General features: G+C 48.6%; 1 protein-coding gene across 1 annotated transcript in view; it reads right to left on the bottom strand.

Moving 5' to 3' along the window:
- Nucleotides 1-15,478, bottom strand: part of AK8 (adenylate kinase 8) — an 89,891-nt gene that overhangs the window by 20,297 nt on the left and 54,116 nt on the right. The window contains exon 11 of the mRNA XM_044439988.1: nt 8,427-8,568. Within this exon, the coding sequence (XP_044295923.1) occupies nt 8,427-8,568 (142 nt within the window). The remainder of the gene's footprint in view (nt 1-8,426; nt 8,569-15,478) is intronic.

The following is a 15,478-nucleotide window of genomic DNA, read 5'->3' as shown; positions in this document are numbered from 1 at the left end:
TGGCCTGCTTCCAGTGGAGATGATCGCACAAGCCTTGAGACCCTGGAACTGGTGTACTTAGTTTCAGTTAAAAACGAATACAGTCACCCAGAAAATGCAGGGCAGGGCAGGGCAGGGCAAGATGACTGCTCAGTCCTGCCTCTGGCAGTGAGGGAGGTGTTGAAGGCTTGGGGCCAAAGAGACAGGAGGAGAAGGACCAGCAAAGGAAGTCTCGTAACCACAGCAGGCCAGATTACAATCCCCAACCTTCTGGGACTGGTGGGCACATCTGGAATTTTGAGAGAGGGCCACCGGTGCCCGGATGGCCCATGCCCATCCCAAGAACAGCTGCTTGGATGACTGTGGCCACTCACAGGCCACGCCATTCCACAAAGCGAAGTATTGGACCAAAAAGAAAAGCAGCCTGCCCAGGAACCCCATCTATCAGGCAGAGGGAGATCTCAGCTCCAGGATACAGAACCATTCTTTGGAACCCAAATAAAACTGCCAACAAAGGGTAGCCCTTCACTTTACAGTTTTCCAGTTAAAAAATAATTAACAAAAATCCTAAGAGATGAAATTAAAACCGAGGAACAGCAGGAAACCTGGCAGGCAAGAAGCAAAAGGAGACCCCAAAGCCAGAATGTCCATGAACACATTGCAGAATTCCACGCCTACACTGGGAGATGGTCTGGTCTTTAAACAGCCGGCTTTCTCCCTTCCGAGATAGCTCGCATTCATTGCCTGCTTTCCCTGCAAACTGCCATTTACAAAGCAAACTGATGGTATGGGGAGAAAACAGTCCAATGTTTAGTTTTATTCAAGTATTAATTAATCCAGCCATCAAAAACAGTCACAGAGGTTCCTGGAATATAGGTGGCCTTTTGACTTCTCAACATGCCAATGACTTGGAAACTTCCCTCGCTTACTTGACGGGACCTTAATTAAGTCACGTACATTCGTCCCTGCACTGATTTCGATTTGGCCATCGAAGGCGGCAGGTAAATGTTAAGAGGGGGAAAGAAAGGAGGATTTGAAGTTGGGTGATCTTTAACCAAAATCTTTCTTCCAACAGAAAACAGAGCATCCGTGGAATACATATGCAGCGATGAGTATTCTGGCCCACGTCTAGCAAACTCACAGATAATGGCACCATGTGAAGGTCACAGAGGTTCTATTAGCTCAATTAATAGAGGAGTAAGAAAAGGCTAATACCCAGCTCTTCAAATGTCTAAAGAATAGAGCTGGTAGTAATGGAGTTATTAACCTCTCTCAGCCATTGAATTTTGCTGCTGGTTCAAACTCCATCTCTGGTTCAGGCCTCCATTAATGGGCTGTTTATTATCCCTAATCCACCCTGAAAATCAGATGCTAGAACAGGAAGGGGTATGCAATAAAAACCCAATTCCCACTTTTCCAGCAACACCCCTTTTTTAAATCCTGAAATTTAAATGCTCATCTTGCATTTGTTTTTAGGGAAATGGTATAATGTTTTCTTCCTCGGCCAGGAAGGAAAAATGCAAACCGAGCGATGACACTTGAAAAAACCACCACCTTCTTTTCACACGACCTCAAAAATCTCAGCTTTTTACAAGTTTAAATATACACATTTTAAATATTATGAGAGTTTTCCAATTTGGACACCTGTGAGTCTGTTTTCCATTTCTTCTTTTTAATAATGTTTGGCTCTTATCAGCATAAACTAGGGACTTAGTCTGCAATGCTCATCACTGCAGCCTAGCAAAAGCCCCCCTGGACTTTCCTCCAAGTAAATATGCAAGGAACTGCACTATAAGCCCATCAAAGTTTTGTGCTACCCCAGCCAAATTAAAACTTGCCCACAAGCACCACAGTTATGGAGAGTTGGCTGGACTACTTCCACTTTGACAGTGTACTCCTGGAATGTCTCCTCTAAAGTAAGGTCTACTAGATTCAGTGAGACTTCCACCCAGGTAAGTGTGGATGGGATGTCAGCCAGCGTTGTAATTTTGCGTTCTGCAGGAGATGAATCGAGGCTAAATACGGCTGGATTCTTAGGCACCACCCCGACAGAGCTTCAGAGTGCTCCCCAGTGGCCTCAAAAAGTGTCTTGCTTCTTGTCTTTTCTCCTTCCCTGATCAGGGCCCCAGAGAGCACCAGCAGATATCGAAAGGTTCTCACCTGTATTCCTCTCTGAGGATGCAGGGATATCACCTAGCAGGTAGACTAGGGAGCCAGGACCCAAGCAGGGTTGATGGGAGGAACCAGCCCCTCTGCAGGCCACATGGGGAGCGTCCATGGGCCAGACTTGGCCTGCAGGATGGAAACTCTCTTCCCAGAAGCTAAGCTCTCTTTGCACAAACAGCTGAAGCAGCTACCCCTCATTACAGGAAGGGTATAGCCAGGTTCGAGTCAGTGCAGCATAGGGCCACAAGGCTGGTGGCCTGTTTGCAGGGGATGCCGTATGAGGCGAGACTGAGGGAACTGGGTCTCTCCAGCCTGGAGAAGAGGAGACTCAGAGGGGATCTGTTAGCAACATGCAGGTATGTGAGGGGTGTCACACAGAGGTGGGTAGAGACCTGTTCTCTCCTGAAGAGGAGGGCAGGATGTGCTCCAACGGAGCAAAGCTCAGGGAACCAAGGTTCCATTTAGATGCCAGGAAGCACTTCCTGACAGTTAGGACCCCAAGGGTGTGGAATGGGCTTCCATGGGAGGTGGTGGAGGCCCCACTGGTGAGGGGTTCAAGGATAGGCTGGACATGCACGTGGTGGGCATGTCATGAGTGGAGCCAGCTAGAGCTGGGGGTCAGACTAGATGGCCCAGGAGGCCCCTTCTGACTTGCTCTGTTTCTCTGTTTGTATGTTTCCACCCCCGGAATGTTCACACCTCAGGGAGTTGCCTGGTTTGCCTTTATGGCGAGGCAAGCCCTGCCAGTCACACTGAAAACAACAAATGTCTTCCATGGGCGAGGATGGGTCTATGTGTGTGGGGTACAGAGTGGATGGAGCCTGTTCAGATGGCAGGTGGGGCAGAAAGCTAGCCCTTGAAAGCCGGGACATCAGGCAGAACACTGAGGTTGGGGTAGGGGTCCCTCCGATGCGCTACCTTCCTATTCATAGCGATTTCAGACAGAAATCAGAGAGAACGTTCAGAAGTAGTATCTCCCTGCTATCCAAAGAGGCAACCAATGTGGCATCTCCAGTATACTCTGAAAGCGTACAGTTCCTGCTACCAACATGGCGCCCGACTGCCTTTTTAGACCTGGATTTTAAAAGCAATCAAACCCATCCTATACTTGCCTACTCAGAAGAAAATCCCATTGACTGACAGGGCTAATTCCCAACTGAGTGAGTAGGACTGCAGCATTACTTTCTCTGGATTGGGGCCTGCATGCTGAGCACTGCTTCACCTGAACCATTAAATGAACAGAATACCTCAAGAAATAGCTTCTCTGTACTTCCCACAGTTTTGATTTCTCTGCCTATCCTCTCTTAATTGGAAATAAGAGGCAGCGACAAGGGCACAGTGTGGTTTTGATGGTACTCTCTTCTTTCCAGTCCTTTCATGTCACTGCCGTTGTGTTTTGAGCATACAGAAATGTTTGTGGGACAAAGGAAATGAATCTGTGCACCAACAGCAACATTGGCCCTGCCATGCCACCTCCGACTCTCGCAAGAGCGAAAGCCTGCCTCGCCAGGCGGAGAAGAGATGATTAAGATCCTTGTGGCTGAGCACAATACCTGCAAGCCACTGTTTTATCATGCATTATTGTTGATTTTGATGCTAACTGATACAAGCGGTGCTGGGAAACCAGTGGCTGGAGAGCAGGGTGGAAAAGCGCACTAACAAATGTATTGAATTAAAGAGAGACCCTGCATTTCCTTATGGAAAAGGTAAGTCCGTTCAATAGTGTGTTCTCCGCTTTTCCGTGAACGAAGCCCAGCTGCATCGGAGCAAGATCCATCCAGTCGGGCAGCCAGCCAGATGCTTGTCCCAGGAAACCCACAAGCGAGACTTGAAGGCAACAGCCCTCCCCCTGTTCTTTGTCCCCAGCATTTGGGCATTCACAGATATACTGCCTCTGTTTATAGACACTCCACTTCATGGTCAATAACTCTATTCTCCACAACTCTCCCTAATTTTTAAAAAGCCATATAGCAGGTGTAGAGCAGCTGGTACTATCTAGATACTGTGGACGAAAAATCCCTGACCATAGGCTATGCTGGCTGGGGATTATGGGACTTGTCATCCAAAACATGTGGATTGTACCAGCTTTACTACCCTTGCCCTGCAGGCAGACAGCCATCAAGTACATATTGCAGTGGATTTTGTAAGTTAATTATATGTTGGGTGAAAAAGTACTTCCTTTTGCCTGGCAGTACATCTTGTGCCAAGCTGCGGTTCTTTCCATGCTTTGTGGCCAATGTTAATTTAAGAAAAAATCTAATACCTTCTATTGGCGGTGTGAAATAAATTATTTTCCTCTTTGCTTGGGGGCAGATGTCTGGATGCTATGGCTGAGGCTACGAGGGATCTCTTCTTTTTTATTATTACGTATTAAGAAACTTTATAGCCCAATTTGTTTCTTGTTGTTGTTGGGGGGATTTCCCCCCTCAAATAACTTTATTTTTCATTCTTCCCGGCCATCAATTACTGGGTTTGTTTTCTCTCCCTTTCCATAAGATGGAGGAGCTGAGAGACTGATACTGCTCAATGGTATATAATTTAGTATTATTTGCACCAGGTTTATGAGATGAAAGTCAGATAAAACATTGCATTTGAACACTAAACCATTTATTACTTCTAAGAAACAGACTTACAAGTTGATGTCCTGACAATAATTCTACTTTTTGATCAGCAAGAGAGGCCTACTTGGAGTTACAGCCACAAGTAACAGACCTTTTCCACCAATAACTTTGTTTACTGATGTGACGGGATTTTAATAATAAACTTGATATATATGTAAATTTATTTTAATCTAATTTCATCAACCGGAGCCCACCTAAAAATGAGAGGGGGGAGCTGCGATTGGTTTGCAGCTTCTGATTTATACCTTTCCGCTCCTATTCCCAGATTGATTTCCAAGTGCTAATTCTATCTGGGTTTTTCCTCCCTGTGTCAGAAACACACTTCACTTCGGGCCACATGCTTTATAACCTGGGCTGCCAGCAAAGGATTTACAGCCCGGCTTCCACCAGGCAAGCTCCATGCGCTGTCGTGGCGCATTTCTTTCGCACCAAGTGCATGCTGACAGCTGCCTTGTGCAGAAGCCGTTGGCCCCGGAATCAATCAGATCCACAAGCCCCTAAAATTGCACCCTAATGAAAGCCACATCTAGCTCTCAGACACACACACACACACACACACACACCTTCTCCTATTAGAACCAACTGGCAGTTCCATGCTTTCAGCTTTTGCAGTCTCTATAGCTCACGGTTTCTCACACTGCCCGTACCTTCTGGCAGAAGGATGCCTGCAACGACCAGCAGTTTCCCTTGACTGTTAGGGTTTTGTAGGGCATCAGAACATGTTCTGCTACAGAGAACCATTTTCTGTTTTCAGAGGCTCCCACATGACACCCCAAGGCCCTTGGAACTGAACAGGATGGGCCAAAATACTCGGCCCAAAGCAACTTCCCACATTTCTTCCTGTGCTTTGCATGTAGGGCTCCTCCAAGTTCAATCGCCAGCAATAAGCTGACTTGAGAGCACGTGACGGAGAAGACCCCCTCTGCACCGGAGACCCTGGAAAGCAGTTGCTGCCAGTCAGTGTCAGGTGTGCCAGAGGTGTGACTCCTGGCCTGGATTCAAACAACATGCTCAGGGATTGAGTATGGGTTGACTGTGGGCGGCTCTTGAACCAGGAGTTGCTGTTGCAACATGGTTTATCAAGTGGTCTGAACTAAGAAGCCACGATCCATTAGCCGTGAACAATGCATGAAGGGAACCCACAGTCTGCTGTTAGCTTATGAACTGCAGGTTGTTTGTCATGGTTTATTCATTCAGGAAACAGAGTAACTCCCTTTTCAACCGTGAATCGTGGCTCAGCAGCCGCCGCCTTGAGCCCAGTCTCCCACGTAGCTCAGCGATGCAGCCCCCACTTTGCACAGGGAAGGTCCCAAGCCTGTCCCCGCCATCTCCAGGTGGGCCTGGGAAGGCAAGGAGCACTCCTGACACTACTGATCCAACCATTGTGCAGCTGTTCTTTCTTTCCCTCCTCCATGGATGTTTTGTGATTAAAAAGAAATGGAGGAACAATGGAGGGTTACAAATGAGAAATGTGCACTCACAGAGATATTGTAAAATTCCACAAGTCGAGCAGGGTGACGGCTCGATAAACGCTTTGCCTAGAGAGTGCTTTATCTTGTTGCTGTGCACTACAAGACAGTCGAGTCAAATGGCTACCGAGTTTCTAGTTCTCTCTTGTCTCCTGTTTAGGCTGCAGGTCAGACTCAAAAGCATCAGGAGCATGGAAATGCCCCCATCCAACTCTCGCTCTTGCCTTATTCATCAGAACCTGCCATCCTCTGAATTACCCTACTGTAATTTAAAGCTAGTCCACTTGGCCTCGACCTTTAGCAGAATGAGAAGACAATTGTTATCTCTTCTTTCTAACATTCCTTTAAATATTTGAAATGACTGAGCCATCTATCCTCTTTGATATTTAATATGAATATTTAATCTGAAATATCCTGGGCCCTCTGGCTTACCTCAGCCGGCTTCCCTTTCTAGACGTTTCTGTTACCAAGGGGCAAGGGCTAGAGAGTGTCTTAAAAGAAGCTGCAGAAGCTTTCTGGAGCTCCTTGCAGAATTACTTTGGGTTAAGCCCAGTTTTGGTGAAAACGTGCCCAAAATAAAATGCATAGGAGGAAGATGCACAGCATGATTCCCCTTCTGCTTCTGTTCCTGTAACAGATTTTGGCAGCTACTTTGGGGTGATTGCTTCCCCAGCTTAGTGCCTACCCAGTGTGTTAGATGGCAAGTCCCATCATCCCCCAACCAGCATGGCCTGCATCAGAGGGAATCTCTGAATCTCAAGACACAGATTTTTGGCAATGCATTCTTCTTCTAACACGGCTTCTACCTCACTTGCTGTCCTCCGCAAGGTTAGCTCTCACGCTGCCAGTCAATTTCATTCCCCACCCCTGAATTACCGGTTTATAAAATTATGCATGGTGAGAAGAACGTGGAGGGCAACTTTCCTGATTTTGCACCTGAAAACAACCCCAGGCCACGCTCCCCTCACCACAGATCACTTTACAAGCCTCTGCTCCAAAGGCAGGGAAGCCCTTTCAGCCCAAAGACCCAATTCTCTTCCAGAGAGGCTCCTGGGAATTGCATTCCAGGGTGGAGCAAGAGCTAAGGGCAAAAAAGCGGGAGCCAAATTATGGACATAGATTAGCTTCAAACACTTAGTAACCTACGAAGAGTTATTTCAACCTTTTAAAGTGGATGGAGGAGATTCCACACAAGAGCAAGGAAACTACCAAAAGATCGGCTGTTGCAGGAAGTGGGTCGTGGCGACCTGGGGAATTGCTCTGGTCTGCGGAACTGAGGACTGATTACTGACAAGTCCCTCTTTAGTCACCTATTTTTCAAAAGTAAAGATTTTAACCCCCCCCCCCCCCGCTCCCCGTGTAATGCTGCCACATGGGGGCATTGCTCTGCCTCAAGCATCTTTGTTGCCCCTTTCCACACTTTTTGCAACTCTACAATCACCTTCTTCAGGGTGAGGTGATTGGAACCTTGTGTATGATTCTGAACATTGCCACAGCACAGAATAGTAGAGCAGATGGCCATTTCGTTTCAGCCCTGTTCCTAACAATCCCTAGCACAGACTTGGCCTTTCTCGCAGCAGCCACACACAGCCTGACTTTGTCGAGCTCCCGATCACAGTGCCATGATCTCTTTTCCAACGAGGCACTGCCGGTTCAGATGGATCCGGAATGTGCCTTCCACAGGAGGGAAAGCTCCACTCAGGCAAGATCTCTTCCACGCAATTTCAGGGAATTTGCCTACCACCATGCCCAGTCTGTACAGTAAGCTCTCCAAGAGTCCTTGGAGCGGGCCGTTCACGCAGTGGCCAACCACCTGCCCACAAGATCCCACCAGCAGGACAGAGGGCCACTGCGCCCCCCCACCCACGTTCCCCAGCAACCGGGCCATGCAGTCCTACTGCCTCTGCTACTGGAGGCAGCAAACAGCAGGCAGGGCCAGGAGCCACAGGTGGACTTTTTCTCCTCCAGGAACTGGTCCGAGCCCCTTCCCAGGCCATCTCAGTGGGTGGCCACCACTATGCCTTCTGCTCTTGAACACCGCAGCTTAAGTGTGTGCTGTTCAAATCATTATACGGGGACGTGGGAGACAGAGAGGAGATGCAGGGCACACAAAAGGCTGGTTGCCTCCCCATTTTATGAAACAAAGCTCTAGTCCTGCCCAACGGATTGCTGAGGCAAGGGCTTTCCTTACCTGTTTGGGTGAATCTCTGCCTGCCTCATCAGCTTGGCCTGATCCTGGTCCCTCGGGAACCCATGCAGCACCCAGCCCCGGATGTGGCAGTCGAGCTGGTTCAGCCGCTGCGACAGCAGCTTCATGACAATGTTGTCAGCAACTGGAAGAAAGGTTTTCAAAACACGTACCATCAGCCAGTACCAGGATTTTGGAAACCACCCAGTCCTAATTTAATTTTCTGAGGGCACAGATTGTGGTTAGCAGAACTGATAGGCAAGCTGGCAGGTCTTTCCCTAGCTCAGGGGTGCAGAACCTCAGGCTGGCCAGGGCTGACCCCCAGATGGCCACACCTTTTTCCCAATCACCAGTCACTTAGTTGTTTCCTTTGTTCTTGTTGTTTTAATTAGCATATTTATATCTCTCTGTTTCCCCTGCAAGGAACCCAAGACAGGTGACATAGTCCTCCTCCTCTGTTCCTCTCCACAACCCAGAACAACCCGTGAAGTTAGCAAAGCTGAGTTTGCTTCGTGACTGAAGCAAAGTCAACCGGGGTGCTTCCTACCCCCTTCATGGATCACTGCTTCCTACCCAAGCGTCAACTAGAACCCAGATCCCCTGGATCCTGCCAAACAGTTATACCTCACTGGGTCTTTGTTTAGGTTTTGTGCACCCTCCTCCGCTGCCTGCCTGTCGGCCCATCACAGCTGAAAAGCTTGAAACACCTTTCCAAAGACAGTAAGAGGTTCAGGTAACATGCCGGCATCTGGGGTCTCCACCCTTTCCGGCCTTCGGTCCCATCCAGCACTGGAGGGAGGCTGCTCAGAGCATCACCAACATGGGAATTTGGTCTGCAGCTGAAGGAGGCACTGCTTCCTGAATTATTTATTTATTCTTAGCTACATTTTATTAGCATTCTCTATGACATCTTCTGCTAAAATGCCATCAAGATGTTATGCAGCTTAAAACACAATAAAAAGCTAAAAGTGACAGAAAATTATACAACACACAATTAAGAAAGCAGAATACCAATAAAAGCAGAGGCGGGTCAACCAAACAAGGCTTCTGGAAATTAGGATGCTTTCATGAGGCACCAGAAGCAATTCTAAGCTGTGGCCTGACCGACCTCCTGGGCAGAGTTCCCCAGAAAGGGGCACCACGCCGAAGACGCTTCTTCGGGCGAACTCCGATTTGACTGCGGGTTAATGCGTCTCCAGGAAAGTGCCCACTGCTGACCTCAGTGACCGGGCCAGTCCAGGAAGCAGGTGCCCTCGCATGGATCCCAGTTCCAAGTTGCCTAGGGCTTTATACACTATTGCCAAAACCCGAACTCTAGCCCAGTGGCGAATACGCAAAGCCGTTGCAGCACCGGAGAGAGAGAACGGTGCATTAAAGCTGCAGCATCTCACCAGGCTTTCAAGAAACTGAGATGAGGCAAGGGAGGAAGTGAAGAAATCTGCATTACTCCACTTTCTCTGTGATTAAAACCAATGAGGAGGTAGCAAAATGCACTGTAGACGTCCTTGTTCATCTGGGACTTCCTCAGGGTTGTCAGGAAAATTGGCTAGTCTCTATAATTACTGGTGGAGCAGACTCAAAAACTAGCCCCAAATCTCTTGGCCTCTAGTGTACAACTAGCTAGCAAAGTTGAGTTCGGAATCCTTCTGATGAAGTCGTCAATCCATATGCTTTAAGAGGATTATGATGCACAAGGATTTCAACCTATCAATTCCCTTTCATCCTAAATGTGTGTGAGTTTCAACCCTGTCTCAGAGCTGCAAAGTGGGAGGTGGGCAGAAAAATTCTCAACAGAGAAAGCTTTAGAGAAGGTATCCAAAGATAACTTTCCAGAAGAGAGTCCAAAGGTTGTGAATATTTGGGGAAAGAAAGGTGAGGGGCATTCATCCATCAGGCATTGGTTAGAATACTTGGCTGTGTCTTGGAAGATGCAGGTTCAAATCCCTGCTTAGCCATAAAGCTCACTTGGTGACCTTGTGCCTGTCATGGACTCCTAGGCAAAACTCCCTCACAGGGTGAGGCCGGGATAACATGGTGGGCAGGGGGAGTCAGCTGCTTTGGGCTCCTTGCAGGAAAAAGGTGGGGCAGAAATATAATACGTTGATCCACGCAGCGGTATCAGTCTGAGCTGGAGTCACGGCAAGGGGGGCGGTCCTCAAATGCTTGAGTCTTATTATGCTAAAGAGCGGATTGGCACTTGCCCATTTCAAAGCAAACATACTGGCTTGGCCACTGCTAGGACCATCTGCACACCGACCAGGCGCAACACCGGAGAGCTGGGGGAGAGGGACGGGTGACTCTTCTGAGCTCATTCGGCAAATCAGGGGCAGAGGCATGCCCGAAGGGACCCGCCAGCTCCCTTTCTTAGCACTGGGAACCGCGGGGGCTTGGACTCAGCCGCTTGGTTTCTGTGGCCACTCCATGCAGTGGGCCACCGAGTCTCTGCCTGGGCAGTGTTGTGTGACCTCGCATAGCCAGGCTTGGGCCATGGGTCTTCATGGACAGGGAGCAGTGGAATATGGTCACCCGCTCCAGTAAAGCCAAGCGACACAGACAGCAGCCCTTTCCTGAGCCGAGCAGCCATTGATCAAGCTCAGTATGGCCACCACATAAATGCACCCGGCTTTTCATGCGGAAAAGGAGAAAGCAAGAAAGCGTGGCCCCTGGTAAGACCAGTGTGAACAAGCCAAGAGAGGGCATTCGGAGGACGCTGGGGAGCTTGACCTGGCTGTGCCGGGAGGTGACCATGACCCACGACCAAGTCTGGGCCTGCTGTGTGCACTGAGCCTGGCCCACCACAGATCAGCCCATCGTCCTGAAGCAAGCCCTGCTCCCAGTCTGATCCAAAGGCAAGGATGCCAAAGCAGCTGAGCCCTGTGGGGCCGTCCACTCGCTAGCCAGGTGACCACTGGTTCCCCTTCCCCACCCCAAGACCACAAGCTCAACCAAAATAATAATCTGGATTGTGTCTATCGTGTATATCACTCACAAGCCCATCCCATCCAACTGGCCCACAATGGATGCATGGACAGGTAGATATTTTAGCGTACCGAAATCTGTGTCCTGGTGCACTAATTTCCATATACAGCTTTCTCGAATATATGCATTTTTCTACATAATTCTAGAGATCTGCACAGCACAATCACCAGAAACACACACTCCCAAGGATGTGTGTGCTCTGATCCACACTGTACTCCAGGAAGTACAAATGAGGCCACTAAAATGTGCATTATATACAAGCCGTCCAGAAACTCTAGTATAGGACGGCATATAAACACTTTAAATTAAACAAACAAACAAACAAATAAATAAATAAATATAAGTCTCCCTTGATGGAGCGGGACAGAAACCTGAAGATAGAATCTGACCCTCGCTAATAACTTCACATCTCTTTGAGGACTAGAAATCTGTTTTAAAACTACACATTGTGTGTCTCAGGATGTGACATCATTCATCCAATATTAGTCGTACATTTCAATCCTGCCTTGTGTACCTCTTTCAAAGAACCGGAGTTGGCTTACATAATGTCCTGCTCTCCACTTTTACTTTCATAGCCACCCTACAAAGTAGATCAGGCTGAGAGTCAAGGAGTGACCCGAAGTCACACAGTGAGTTGCCTGGCCAAGGAGAGACGAGAATCTGGACCTCCCAAGTTCCAGCCCAATGTTCTAACCATCATGCTGCACTCTCTCAAGTCCTCCACCTGGTGCGACAGAAAAATGCTCACAGCCCTGCCACATGCATAAGCAGTAAGCCCTGCAAAACACACATAGCTTTTCAGCTATTTTTCAAACTGCGTGTAGAACTCTTCTAGGAATAGGAAAGATTTTTCAGTCAATGCACTCTTAAAAAAATAAAAATAGAAAACCTCAGAATGTTCTAAAGCTCCAAAACAGGTTTATTGCATCTGCAATAAATGCCAGTGTAACTCTTACAAAATTCACACAGTTCATGCTCAGCCCCTCTAAGATAGGACTCTTTATTGCCCAATATCGTTGCCTTAAAAAAATCTTCTGATATATATTGACCTACTCTCTAAACCTATAAATCCTTGATATCTAAGACTCATTCTTGCAAAACAGGGTGGGGAAGCGCTTAGTTCTATGATGCTGAAAGTTAGATGTCTCTTTGATAGTTATGTCCATTCAGCTTTTCCCCCAAAATCACCGTAGATTTCTCTCTCTCTCTCTCTCCTTCTAGCAGTCAGTCGAAAGCTTTCCACCATAAATCCAGATGCCTGAGGGTTGATCTCAGAGTTTGACAGTTAACATCTTGCCCTGTTTATCAGCTACCGCCAAGGGCTACTTTCCCTGGCTTGGCCTGTCATCCCTAAATTCAGCAAAATGTGAGAGCAGAATACATGATTATGCCACAAAGGTCAAATTGGTTTAATACTATTTGAGTCCTCCAGGGAAACCGTCAGTTTTCCTGCTGACCACAAACTTTGGAGGAGTTATTTCTTTTGTAAAACATGTTAGCAAATGAATGCGGGGAGACAATCTCTTGGTGAGTGTCTGTGCCCAATCCAGGGAGACTAAACACGTCAAGCACTAGCCTCTGGCCTCTGTCAGAGCAAGGCTGGCACTCCACAGGAGCTGTCCCAGACCTGGAATTGGCTCACTACCACCAAGTGGGTTCTTGCTCCTTAGGGCTCCTTCCCAGTCTTATCCCCACCCCATTTTGCCCAAATCTCTGTGGGCAACCCAGAGCAGAGGCACAACAGCTGGGATTTGGGCTATGAAACATGCCGCCATAAATCTCAACAAACTAAGACTTCTGAGAGCGTGGCAGTGGCTGAACTTCAGTGGTAGATGCTGTGGCGGAAGCCCAGCAAAAGAATGTTTTGCTTGACTCCCAGGCTCCAAAGGGTGCACAGGGATGGTCACTAGGGAGTGAGCTAGTTTGAAAGCACAACTCTGTGTCTCTGGCACAGCAGATTCTGTGTCTTGGGTGCATGAGAAGAACCCTGATGGGCGTAAAGGCTGTTTGCCGGCTTCACACAGTGGCCAGCCCAGTGCCTCTTGGCGATACCACGTGCAGAACACAAGGGCAGTTTGCGCCTCCAGTTTTCCTCTGGCAACTGGCATTTAGAGGCATGCTGATCTGGTTCCTGGAGGCTGCGGAAAGTCACCGTAACTGATAGCTGTGCTCATGGCCAATTCTCCTCCATGGATCAGCCCAGTCCTCCATAAATACTAGTGACCACTGCATCATGTAACTGTGAATTCTACAGGTCAGCTAGCTCTTGCATGAAACACCTTTAGTCTGCAGGCTTCCTGGAATGAGTTAAACATCTCTTTGAGCCTTCTCTAATTCGACTGAGACAAAACCCGAAGGCAGCTGTGTGGAAACAGGACTGGGTGGGTGGGGAGCCCCTATTCAATCCCAATCTGCAACTCAAGACCCTGCTTCAGTGGCTTTCTTTCCCTGTGTTTCCTGCTTGATTTTGGCCTCTTCTGCTTGTTGCTGTGATGAGCTGTCAAGTCGTCTTCAACCTTGGGAGACCCTGAGAATGACAGCCCTCCAAAATGTCCCATCCATGACAGTTCCACCCAGCTCTTCTGAGTTCAAGGCTGCAGCTTCCTTTATGGACTCGGTCCCTCTCCTATTTGGTCTCCCCTTTCATCTCTGTGCCCTCTCCTGCTTACCTTCTGTATTTTGCTTTTATCACTGTCCTCATTGAAAGGTGGACCCAAATCCCCCTGCCTCACAGGCAAGAGGGACCTCTGGGACAGATTCTCCCAAGCTGGGGCCTTCCAAATCGGCTGGATGAAGATTCACATCATTGGGAGTCAAAGTAGGGATTGCTGGGGGGAGGGGGGGGTCACAAGATGGTTAAGGCTTGTCAAAGCCATGTGGGAGCTGGGATGTGTGTGTGGTAGCGGTTAGGAGTGCAACTGGCCTTGGGTGTGTGTGTGTGTGTGTGTGTGTGTGTGTGTGTGCGCGCGCCTTGGGTGTGTGTGTGCGGGTGTGGGTGGGTGGAACTAATCTCTCTGTGTCTCTTCCTTACCAGTGAAATGGAAGCCATTTTTGTAATATTTGCAGGGTTTTCAGAGGGCAGAAAGAAAGTCTGTTTGGGGTTGTAGGTCACCTGCCACTCTTGTTCGAGAGAGAATTTGGGCAGGAAAGTTCCATTCCTGTTCTCAACCAAAAGAGACTTACGACATATAGGAGTCCAGGTTATTCTTTGGGCTGCGACGATCTCAGTGGCGTGTCCTTTCTTCCCCTACCCGGTTTTCCAAGTGCAGGGGTTTTATTTCCCTTTAATAAAAATACTGTCCTTTGGTCAGCAACATTCCCCTCCCCCCACTTTTGCCGAGCTGCCTTTTATTCTGTGTTTCCTCTCTCTCTTCTCTGTGGCGTTTTCTTCTGAAGATTCTGCTAGGCTCCTGCTTTGAAGAGGACTTCTAAAGCTACATCTAGTCCAAAGTCCACATCACAAGCAGGCACGCAAACTACGTTTTCCATGGGAAACTGAAGTGCAGGCCCTTCAAAGTGTGGCTAACATAATCAGCACAGCGACGTCTAAGACATTCATTATTCCTTAACGCCGCCGCTGTTTTTACGGCGTTTGAGTCCTGCCAACTACCGCTCGGGTATGCGGCTCGCTCACGCTTCCCACACTTCGCCTGTGATGTACTAATAAACAGAGCAGCAGCGGCCACAGCAAAAGCGCTTGGGAGAGCGTCTTTGTTTATGATGCACTGCCACCCGCCGGCAAGGCGAGCGTCCTGCAACACGGGGCCGGGCCAGCGGAAGCGAGAGCAACTCTTTTCTCCAGATGCCAAGGTACCGGGCTGAGCTCGCCCAGACTGGGGATGCGCAGAACAGTTTGCTACGCCAGAACCGAGTCCTTGCGGTCCACTCGCGTGTTTGGTCATCTGGCTGAACAGGTTTTGCAGATAATGCCCCTCCGCACCAAATTTTTTTTGAAAAAAACCTGGCCCAGGGAGGCAACAAATCCCCCTAGACGGGAGCAGTGACCACAGCCAGCCCGGGAACAACAGTCTATCCACAAGAGGGGCTCTGGCCAGCCTTCCCTGGCAGGGGCCCCT

Source organism: Varanus komodoensis, unplaced genomic scaffold (genome assembly GCF_004798865.1).
Source record: "Varanus komodoensis strain SLA01 unplaced genomic scaffold, ASM479886v1 scaffold36, whole genome shotgun sequence".
NCBI classification, from domain to species: domain Eukaryota; kingdom Metazoa; phylum Chordata; class Lepidosauria; order Squamata; family Varanidae; genus Varanus; species Varanus komodoensis.
This window is presented reverse-complemented; position numbering and strand designations above follow the sequence as displayed.